The sequence below is a fragment of the Sminthopsis crassicaudata genome, chromosome 4 (genome assembly GCF_048593235.1).
Source record: "Sminthopsis crassicaudata isolate SCR6 chromosome 4, ASM4859323v1, whole genome shotgun sequence".
Taxonomy (NCBI): domain Eukaryota; kingdom Metazoa; phylum Chordata; class Mammalia; order Dasyuromorphia; family Dasyuridae; genus Sminthopsis; species Sminthopsis crassicaudata.
Window position 1 is genome coordinate 355450524 of NC_133620.1, and position 11915 is coordinate 355462438.

General features: G+C 43.4%; 1 protein-coding gene across 1 annotated transcript in view; it reads left to right on the forward strand.

The window, feature by feature from the left end:
- The window catches only part of ABCC3 (ATP binding cassette subfamily C member 3), a 76264-nt gene that overhangs the window by 59387 nt on the left and 4962 nt on the right, over positions 1-11915 (forward strand). Inside the window, exons 27-30 of the mRNA XM_074261782.1 lie at positions 1652-1798; positions 2075-2233; positions 3737-3903; positions 9418-9612. Coding sequence (XP_074117883.1) covers positions 1652-1798; positions 2075-2233; positions 3737-3903; positions 9418-9612 — 668 coding nt within the window. The remainder of the gene's footprint in view (positions 1-1651; positions 1799-2074; positions 2234-3736; positions 3904-9417; positions 9613-11915) is intronic.

The window sequence follows — 11915 nt, forward strand, 5'->3', positions numbered from 1 at the left end:
AATAAAAAACAATCTTATCAGTTGAGACCTAAAGTATCATCTGACTCCCACCTACCTTTATAGACTTATGCTGACCTTTAAATTCTTCATATTCCAGATAACCTACGGTTACCTGTACCAGATATTTTATAATTGTGTCTTTACCTTAGAATCTCAGAATCCCTAATTTCCTTCAAAGCTCAGCTCAAGCAATACCTGAAGTCTTTCCTGATTCCCCCACATCTCCTAATTAATTAGTACTTTCTCATTGCTGTAACTGTACTTAACTGATCTTATTATTGGCTTTCCAGTAGACTACAAGCTTCTCAAAGTTAGGAACTTGCTTTTGTATCCTCCCTCCCTAATGCCTTGCACTCAGAAGATATTCCATAAATGTTGAAATGAAACTCTGAAAGATTTGAGAACTCTAAATAATTCAATGTCCAACTGTGATTCCAGAGCCCTGATAATGACACAGGCTACCCATCTCTTTTCTGAGAGAGGCAATGGACTCCAGATGTAGGATGAGGCATATTCTTTTGGGACATAGTTAATGTGGGGATTAGTTTTCCTTGACTATGTGTGTTTGCTACAAAGACTTTCCTTTACTTTTTCCAGTGACAAGGTGGGAGGGAGGGAAGAAATTAGGAATAAGATAGCAAAAATAAATAAATTAAAAAATAAAGAGAAGAGGACCATAAAAAGAATTGCCGGGAAAAGGTTAAAAGAAAGGCCAAAAGGAAAGCAAGATGACTCTTCCTGAGCTCAGACCCTGAATCTATCCACTCTGCCACTCAGCTACCCAAAGAAAAAGGAGGTAGTGGATGGAGTAAGGCCCCAGGGAAGGGAAGTGATGAGAGCCCAGTTTAAGTCTTAGCCTTGGCTTGTGGGAGGATCACTGTACTCTGAGACTAGAATAAAGAAAACTGTTAAGGGGATAGGTGGAAGGATGAGGGAGGCAGGAAATAAGTCTTCATATAGGGTCTGTCATGGGCCAAACACTGAACTCTAAATATTATCTCATTTGATCTTCACAACAACCCTGAGAAGCAGGTGCTATTATTAGCTTTATTTTACAGTTGAGGAGTTAACTGAGGCAAAGTTGGTACTGACCTAGGGTCATATAGCTACTAAGTGCCCAAAGCTGGATTTGAATTCAGATTTTCCTGACTCTAGGCCAGGCTTATTATCCCTAACTGTCTAGAATATCAAACAGCCTGCACTGGATGGTGATGTCAGAGAGAGATGCAGGATGATTTGCAGGGAATTCGGGAGCAATGGGGACAACTATTTACTTGATAAGAGATGTATATGTGGATCCCAAAAAGCACTGAGGCTCCAGTTCAAAATGGAGAATGTGAATTTATATCAGACTCAGCATATTTTTGTAATTTTCCTTAGCAATACTCAAAAGTCTGTATTGTTGATCAGGATTGTGAAATATTAAGGTATGTTAAGTGCAGTGGCGGAGTGAAGGAATGGGAAATTCTCATATTCAAGTTGCATTGAAATGGCTGACTGTAAGGCAGAGGGAGAGAACAGAGAATAAAGTCAAGCAAACTAGAAAATAACTGATACCTTGGGAAAATAGAGTTGAGGGATCCCCAGACCAGATGAAGAAGTTGACCATATTTAATCACTGTCTCTCCTTCTCACCATCTCTCCCTCCCAGGCCCCATGGGTGATCGAGGACAGCCGCCCACCCCCTGGTTGGCCCCATCAAGGGGATGTGGAGTTTGTGAACTATTCAGTGCGTTATCGGGAAGGCTTGGAGCTGGTGCTGAAGAATTTGAGTCTAAGAGTGAAGGGCGGAGAAAAGGTGTGTGAGACCCCTGGATCTGGCACAGTGCTATTCAGAGTTGCATTCAGGAGATATGCAAGAATTATATAATACAGCCCCTATGGATGCAGCTCTGAAACAGGGGATGCTTATAGACTCAGTGCCTCCATTCCTGAGTCTTTCTCTCCTCTTCCTTCAGTGCTCTGAGGTTTGAGGAGTTCAAGGCCCCAGAGCTTCTGCAGCACTCTCCCTCTCCTTTCCCCAGCACAGCATTACTATCTCACCATTCCATGTCTCCTTCCCACTGTCCCCCAGGTTGGAATTGTGGGCCGAACTGGAGCTGGAAAATCATCCATGACCCTTTGCTTGTTTCGTATCCTGGAGGCAGCTCAGGGAGAGATCTACATCGATGGAATCAATATTTCATCCATTGGACTTCATGACCTACGCTCCATGTTAACCATCATCCCCCAGGTACAACGCATCCTTCACAGCTGAGATCATGTTCTTTTACTTGCCATAAGACTAGATTAACTCTCTTTTTTGCAGCAGTGGGGAAGCAATGCCGACATAATTAGAGATTGGAAGGCCATTTAATCTGGTGCCTTCTTTTATAGATAAGAAAATAGAGGGTATATGACTTACCCAAGATCTCACAGCTATCAAGTGGCAGAATTGGTATTCAGACTCATATCCTTTCCAAAATCCAGAACATATCCCACTATTCCATGCTGAATCTAGTCCCTATAAGCCTAGGGAACTGACCATATTGCTTCTAATCTGCGAATTCTGACTCCCAGACTGCTGTGTGTTGAGGAGACCTATGTGGTTCATCATGAAGGGGATGAACCGGTAGAAAATTGCTAAAGGAGAAGCCTGGGAAACAAGGGGAACTGTGGAGCTGCACAGCAGATAGGTCCCTAGGTTCTACTCAGAGAACTGGGGCGAATGAACACCAAGAAAAGCACTATGAGTGCCTCATAGTCCCTTTGTCTCTCTGCCAGTCACTCTCTCTCTCTCTCAGTCTCACAGATTTGACATCTGTATTTTTTTTCTCCCCTCCGACTTTTCTGGGATTTGTTTTCTGCCGACTGGACATTTTGGAGTCAGATTAGGCTGCTCATGGTTCCTGGTTAACAAGAAGACTTTGTGATTGGCAAGGGATGTTCGAGTTGGGGTTTATCACAGCTGTGCAGCGCGTGGGGGGCCAGGATTCATCGGGAGATTTTCTGTTGGGCTAGCTGCTTTTTCAATTCTCAGAGGATGGGTTTGCTCTGACCTCATTTACTCTCTCCTTTCCCTTCTCTTAAGATCCTGTTTTCGGCTCAGTGGGTCCCTAGATTTGCACTTGATTCACAGAGGAGGCATAGTGATGAATAAAGTATGAAACCTGGAGTCAGGAAGCTCTAGATTCAAATCTCACTAGTTGTGTGACACAACCTCTGTGTGTCTCAGTTTCCTCAGCTGTAAAACTATAAAACTCACAATAATAATAGCACCCATCTTTTTGGTTGTTTTGAGGATCAAATGAGATAATAAAGTGCAATAACAAATAGTAGGGCAGCTGAGTGCCTCAGTGGATAGAGTACCAGATCTGGAGTTAGGAAGATTCATTTTCTCAAATTCAAATCCAGCCTCAAATACTTACTAGCTAGGTGCTCTGGGTAAGTCATTTAATCCTGTTTGCCTCAGTTTCCTCATCTGTAAAATGAGCTGGAGAAATAATTAAACATTATCTTTGCCTAGAAAGTTCCAAATGGAGTCATGACTGACTGAACAATAACAACAAAAAATTAATTATAATAAGCTTAATAAATCAAATAATTCATGTAATCCCTCTGAGGCTCAGTTTCTTCATCTGTAAAATAGGGATAGTGATAATATTAGTGCTTACTTAAATTTATTATGATGTTTAGTTGATAATAATGTATTTTAAGTTCTTGCTAATTCATTGCTAATGTTCCTTTGTTTCCCTAGGACCCAGTCCTGTTCTCAGGGACCCTTAGAATGAACTTGGATCCTTTTGGCAAATATTCTGATGAGGAAATGTGGCAAGCCTTGGAACTCTCCAGCCTGCACAAGTTTGTGAAGTCCCAACCAGAAGGCCTTAATTTTGAATGCTCTGAGGGAGGAGAGAACCTTAGGTAAGAAAGCTGGGGATCCTAGAACAAATGGTCCAGAACCTCATGCCCCTGAGCAGCTCTGAAACAGAGCCTCTCCCCACTTCCCTGGTGCTTGCTGAGTCTGAGACAGTTGTTTACCCATGCATGGTTAAGTGATTACTTGAGTACTTCCTGTGCCCATCTATTCCACTATAATAGCCAAGGGGTCAAATCTGCCCAGTGCTCTTTCCCAGTTTTGACTTTTTACCTTGATCCTGGGTTTTGAGCTATGCTATGAGGTGTACTTGACTTTCACTGGGATCTGAGCTGAAATTCTTTGGTCTGCTGAGGAGGAGATAAAGTCAGATAAGAGGAAATACTTCCTCATGGTCAGGTCATGACTCCAAGGGACTGGTTTCTCCTGAAAGCTCTTAGGAATGTCTAAATATTTGAGCATACTTATAGAACAATATATGGATTGATCATTTGGAAGATCCAAATTCAGTACTTATTATCTTTATTAACATGGGCAGGTCATATCATCGGCTTATGTCAGGGGTTGGGGTGCTGGGGCATGGGGCATGGTATCATCTCTGAAAGAATTCAGGTTAAACTGTCTCCAAATCAAGCATAGGCCTTTATTTGGGGATTTACTTGGGGTAAGGTAAGTATCTGCAGACCTCCTCCTTAAGGAGAGAAAGGCAATCCAACCCAGTGAGGACAGGGATTATATAGAGAAGGGAAAGTAAAATAAAACAGAATTGGGCAAAACAAGAAAATCAAATAATCTCAAATGAGATTTTGCATACCTTTGGACCATGTCAGATAAAGGATATGCATGGAAAAGGTCCCTGTGTTTGGATTTATTTCAGATGAGGTATACATGGAAAAAGGTAAAAGGCCATTTTATTCTAATAAGATCCAAGAGAGAGAGAGAGAAACAGAGAAACAGAGACAGAAAGAAAGAGAAACCGAGGGACAGAAACAGAGATATAGACACAGAGAGGATTATTAGGGCTGGATCAGCAACTAAGATTCCATCAGTATCAATTATTTATTGGTTGCTCATTCATTTCAGTCATGTCTGAGTCTCTGTGACCCCATTTGGGGTTTTCTTGGCAAAGATATTAGAGTGGTTTGCCATTTTCTTCTCTAGCTCATCTTACAGATGAGGAAACAGAGAAAAATGGAGTTAAGTGACTTGCCCAGAGTCACACAACTAATGAGTATTTGAGGTCAGATTTGAAATCAGGTCTTCCTGATTCCAGACCTGGTACTCTATCAACTGGGCCACCTGGCTGCCCCAAAAATTATTATTTTACACAGCAAAGTCTGGCACAGCAGTTTGGGGCTAGATTAGAAAAACCACTCAGGAATTCTCAAAGCCATAGAACAAACAGGCACTGGCTAGATTTTTTTTCTCCAGGACCAGGCCTTAAACCAAAATCCATCTGATTCTTATTGACCATCAACATGTCCTAGGCCAAGCCCTATTTGATCATTGTTTGAGTCCTGACTGACTCAAATTGAATGTAAACGGCAATCATTTCTGTTTTGACCAGAAACCCTGAGCATCTTCCCCAACCAGATTCATTCATTTATTTATTTAGATTTTTTTTTTTTGGACTAGATGAAAGAGAAGGTTTGCCTCAATTGCTACTCACCCTTAGTCACAGAATGGGTACAGCCTCAGTCAAAGTGAGACCTGCTGAGGACTTTAACTTTAAAAAAAATTGCATCCAGACCCAATTTCAGTCTTCCTGATCTCTATTTGGCCACTGGACCAGATGGTTCTGGAGGAGAAAGTGAGTCAGGTGACCTTGCATAGCCCTCCCTCATTCAAATCCAATTTACTTGCAGGTCATGGCATCCTCTCCCTGATGTCATGGTCTCCTTTGAGGACAAAGGACAAAAAAATCAGAAACAACTCCTAGTAGAGAATTGGGTCCAAATCCTACTTCCCTTACTTATTAGCCGGGTGAAACGTGAACAACTCACAACCTTTCATAGCCTCTTTTTTTTTTTTTTTTTTAATCTGAAAAATGGCATCTTTTTTACATTGGATTAGATCTGTGATTCCACTGGAATAAGGAACTCCCAGGAAGGGCACTCCCTTTGCTAGTACATATCAGCATCTGTACTTAAGAGTTGCCTGGGACACTGAGAGATTAAATACCTAACCTGAGGTTGCCTGGCCAGTGTATGTCAGAGGCAGAACTTGAACCCAGGACTTCCTGATTTTAAAACTGGCTCTCTCTCCATTATGTCAAGCTACCTCTTATAGAGATAATGGTACCTGTTAAGAGGCTCAAGTAAAATGAGGACATATTACCTATATTATTTATCCCATAATGCTCACTATGTGCCAGGCAGGGAAGTGGATAGAGAGCAGGACCTGGAGTTAGTAAGACCAGTTCACATCTGGCTGTGTGATCCTGGGCCAGTCACTTAATCCTATTTGATTCAGTTTCCTCATCTGTAAAATGATCTGGAAAAGGAAATGCTCCAGTATCTTTTTTATTATTATTATTATCGCTTTTTATTGACAAAGCATATGCATGGGTAATTTTTCAACATTGTCCCTTGCAAAAACTTCTGTTCCAACTTCCCCCTCCTTCCCTCTACCCCTCCCCTAGATGGCAGGTAGTCCCATACATATTAAATATGTTAAATATACTCCAGTATCTTTGCCAAGAAAACTTCAAATAGGGTCATGACTAAAAAATAACTGAACGACATGTGCTAGGTGCTATTTATTGTTGAAGGGGAAGGAGGAGAAGGAGATGGAGATGGAAGGGGAGTAGGAGAAAAAGAGGAAGAGGAAAAGAAGGAAGATTACTCCATGTAGAGGGGCACTTCATGTAGAGGCAACAAAGTGGCTAGTATAATGGGCTTAGGGTCAGGGAGACCTGAATTCTTCAACTTCTGACCCTTCCTAGCTGTGTAATCCTGGACAAGCCATTTAATCTCTATCCAAATTCCCTTATCTATAGAACAGAGATAATATTAGCATCTATTTCTCTGGATTGTTGTGAAGATTAAATGAGATATTTGTAAAGGGTTTTAGCACAGTGTCTGGCTTGTTGTAGTAGGCAGGCTTAATTAATAATAATGAGTTTAATTAATGCTTGTACCCTTCTGTATAATAGCCAGTTGGGATGATGGCCCCAGGCCTCAGCTTTGTCTCACTGTTGGCAGATGGGCAGTGACTCTGCAGACAGTATTTAAAAAGATTTCAGGATCATGTACCAATAATCATTCTCTCCAAAAAAACAAAACAAAACAAAACAAAAAAAAAAAAAAAACGCTTCCCCACCATGCATTGCACCTCCTCAAACAAGGAATGAGACACCCCCCTCCTCTCCTCTACATGGCCTTCCTTCAAGCTTCCCTTTAAACTTAGTCTGACCTGATTCATCCTGTGTAAACATGTTGTGGGGTGTGTGAACATGCTTGTAAGTGATCTGTCCCTGCCCCCTGGGAATAACTCCAGCTCCACTCTTATTGTGAAGATTCCCCTCACAACTTTTGCTTCTTTATCATCCCTTCCTCTTCACCTCTCTAAAACATGATACCACTTTAGTAGACATTGGACACTCCCCATTGCCTAATTTCGGGGCGTTATTTAACTTTTCTGAGCCTCAATTTACTCATTTTTTTCAATGAGAGATGGACTCAGTCTCTCTGCTTCTTCATCTATGAGCCTATGAGTCTGAGCTCAAATGCCTTTGGTAGAGAAGAAGCAGCAATCAGATGAAAGAAAAAAAATTTCCTGATGACCTGAAGGGAACTTTCTTCTCTGAAGACTGAAAGATTTTTAAGATGGATGTTGCAGATAGTTAGATGGTAGAGTGGATAGAGCATTGGGCTTAGTGTCAGGAGTCTCAGGAAAACCTGAGTTCAAATCTAGCCTCTGCTATTTTGTGGAACCTTAGGCGGCTCACAAGCTCTACTTCTTTAATTGTAAAATGCTAACTTACATCTTGGGGTTATTTTAAGGATCAAATGGGATATTTGAAAAGTGATTAGCACAGTGTCTGGCACATAGTAGGCACTATAAAAATAGTAGCTATTTTAATTATTATTATGTGCAAGTTGGAATAATATCCTGAGATAATCCTTCCACTCTGAGTTTGGAGATTTGAGCAGACAGTGGCTATCTTTCTGAGATTTCCCATCCCTTTGCCTGAGTTTCTAGATGCTGCAAATTCAGCTTTCATCCTATGCCAACCCTTCTCCACCTTCTACTCTGTAATTCAGCCCCATTCTGTACACAATTTGTCATTCCTTAGCCAAAATCTTCATTAGTTGGGGGTGAGGTCAGCCAGCAGAGAGAGGAGACCTGGCTCTCTTACAAGTACTAATGACTCATCCACGTTGAGAGACAGAAGAGAAATGAATTCTTAGGCAGGCGGGGAAAGGCAGGCTGCCTCTGAGAATGAAGAGATTTTTCCTTCAGGGCTTCAGAGTCCAAGGTCAAAGGTTGCTTTGGCTCAGTTTTCAGACATGGGCCCAGAACTACCTTCACCCCCAGAATCTGATGGAAGATCCAGTCCCATGATCTTACTTACCTCTGCCACACACGTATACCCACATAAACAAAGAGGGACATAATTTGGATAAACTTGACCTGCATTTTCCCTGTTTGTTAGGATTTCAGGGGCAGCAAGTCTTCCTTGACTATTCAAATACCTTCCTGTATGGCTCTATCAAAGCATACAGCTTCTTTAAGAGGGAACTCAGCTTTCATTCCATAACAAGATATAAGCCTTAAAAAAAATACTCAGGGCAATTCATTTCTACCTGTTTAGACGAGGGTGCATTCTGTCTTTCCCAGAAGTTGGGATTTGGTCAGAGGAAAGAGATAATCAATGTTTATTAAGTAATTATTGTGTGAGGCATTGTACTGGGGATCCAAAAACCAAAGCAAAATAGTCTCTGTCTTCAAGAAGTTTACATTCTTGTCCTAAGAACAAACTGATTTCACAATTTTGTTGAGGGTCAGTTTTGGGACTCAGCTTTCATGTTACTTTTTCCATATCTCCCCCTTTTGAATATATGTTCCTTGAGAATAGGGGCTGTGATTTTTCCCCCTTTCTTTGTATTTGTATTAATTAATACAGAGCCTGCTACAAGTGCTTAATAAGTGCTTGTTGACTGACTAATTGACTATTCCAAAGACTTTGGAATCTCAGCCAAGTGAGTTGCAGGATATGGTGAAATAAGCAAGAATGGATGGGAAGAATAGTCAAGTGGTTACTTGGAAATAAAGCTTGCATTGATACTGGAAGTAGAGAAGGAGCTTGACTGAGGTTGGGTTCTCAAACTACGGCCCTGCAGGCCAGATGCAGCCGCTGAGGACGTTTATAGGGCCTGCCGAGTTATGGCAAATGGGCCGAGGAGCAGAGACAGAGTGTGAGCTTTTGTTGTTACTACAGTCGGGCCTCCCACAGTCTGAGGGACAGGGAACTGGCCCCTATTTTAAAAGTTTGAGAACCACTGCCTGAGGTGGTTGTGGGTGTGCTGGGTATACCTTGAAGCTCCCTGTTTCCCCAGTGTGGGGCAGAGGCAGCTTGTGTGCCTAGCCAGGGCCCTGCTCCGGAAGAGTCGGATCCTAGTGTTGGATGAAGCCACAGCAGCCATTGATTTGGAGACAGATGATCTCATCCAGACCACCATCCGGACCCAGTTTGAAGGATGTACAGTGTTGACCATCGCCCACAGGCTCAATACCATCATGGACTACACCAGGTGAGAACTGTGTGATAATATTTTAGATTATGTAGTTCAGATTTTGGGTTATTTTGGCATGGTAATGTTGAGGATTATTTGGGAAAATGAATAAAACAAGATATGAGTATTATACTGGGTAAGGGTGGGGGTGCAGATCCTTAGTGGAAATCTCCTTTGTTATCATCCTATTCACAATCATTTATTGAGTACCTCCTATGTAAAAGCCTGGAAAGCACAAAGAATTTATACAATTTGAAAGGAATTGCACGTTTGTGCGTAGAAGATTTGTAGTTTCTGTGCAATCATCTTTTTTTATCATACTGTGTTATGGAAATGCTTGTCTTACTCCATAAATTAAAAAAAAAAGAATTTATACAAAAATGCAGTCTATGCCCTTAGAGAGTTCTTATGCTCTTTGGAAAGATACAGCATATACACGAAAAGATAAATTATACTGTAATGTACTTATCATGTTAAGTGCCCAAGGAGAACTACAGAAAATGAGTGATAGAGGAATTTAGAGGAAGCAGCAGTTATTGTGGCTGTTTGGGAACTCTGACTAGGCCTTGAACTGAGCCTTGAGAAGACAGATTTAATGAGGGGAGGCTGGAGAGAAGGCTACATATATACACACGCCAACATGCATACATATATGGTGTTTATACATGCATATACGGGTCTCAGATACCTCATTTCATTCTCACAACCACTACTTATTATCGCTGTTTTATGGATAAAGTTAAGTGACTTACCCAGAATTACACTCAGGAGATAAACATATGCACATAATATATTCACAGTAGGTAGGTATATATAACATTATAGCTGTTTGCACACATCTGCCCCTCATCCTGATCCCCACTTCTGCAAGAGATAACTCAAAGCCCCTCTCTGCTCCGACCCTGGATCCATTGCCCTTTTCCCAATAATGAATGAAAGAAAAAGTAAGCATTTAAGTGATATTGATTCCTACGTGCCAGGCTCTGAGCTAAGGACAGGAAATGCAAATGCAAAACTGAAAACAGTCCCTGCCCTCCAAGAGCTTATATAGCAGAAAGGGGGGCAGTGGCGGGGAAGGGCACTTTGGTGGGAAAGTTACAAAATCGGTGAGTCCCTGGGGGAAGAACTAGGAACAGAACTATGGCATTGACCGTGATTCCTGGCTGCAGACGTGGGGGCAGATGATCACTCTGGGAACGGGAGAGAAAAGAAAATGAAGAAGAGGAGGAGGGGGAGAAAGAAGAGGAAAGACGAGGAAGAGGAAAGAGGAGGAGGAGGGAGAGGAAGCGAGGAGGGAGAGAGAGAAGGTGACAGAAAAAAAAGGTCTGAGAGTCAGGAGAGAAGGAAACCGGGGGGAGTGGGGGGGGGGAGGGCCCGCCGGGCGGCTGCTCTCTGCGGCCTGCAGGCCTTGTCTGCGCCAGCGCACTGCCTGGATCGCCCCATAGTCCTCGCTTCTCCCTGTGCACGAACCCCCCCTTTCCATGGTCTGACCCAGTTAGAGTGTGAACCGATGGGAACGGGGCCCGTCTTTTCTATTTGTAGCGCGAGCTCGCTGCGGCGCTGCGCATGTAGGAAGCACTTAATAAATGCTTTTCCTACATTACGGCGAGGAGAGGGGCCCGAGCCAGGCTTGAGGACGGGCCGAGTCACCGACCGGTTCTTACCGGGAGAGGGTTGTTCGGGGCTTCCCATAGAACAGGAAGCGGTGACCCTTTCCCCAAACGGGGCCTTCCTTTGGGCCCGAGTGCTGGAGTCCCGTGACTCCATGTTGTCAGGGTGGACTTATGGGGGTCACTAGGGGGAGCCAGAGGTGGGATGAGGCTTTAGGCTTGTAGAACTTGCGGAACATTCGGGGCGGTGGCTCAGACTTTGAGTGAGAGGGCGCGGAAAAGCGCTCCAATTTGATCTTTTTCACTGCTGAGGAAACTGAGGTCTGGAGAGCTCGGGCTCCCTATCTGAGCCCTTACCGCCTCTCAGCTGTCTTCTGAAAGCTTTTTAACCGATTCTTCGGCCTGGAAGCCTTTACCCCCCGGGGTCCCGAGAGGGCAGTGGTCGGGGAGAAAGTGGGACCCCCTTTACAGATGAGTGCGTCCTTCCGGGGAGCCCAAACTGGAATGTGCGTTTGACCAAAAGAGGGCCCATACCCAGATTCCCTGGCTCCTTCCTCCAAGGAAGAAGCAAAAGTCCCCCTCATCTCCCCCTCCCCCCTCCGTGTTCCCCTCTCCCCAAGCTAGACAGCATCCAAGCAAGGCCCCCGGGGGGGGGCGTTAACTCCGGATCCTCGCTCTTCTTTCCGGCTGCGCCCCCCCCCCCCCCGGGGC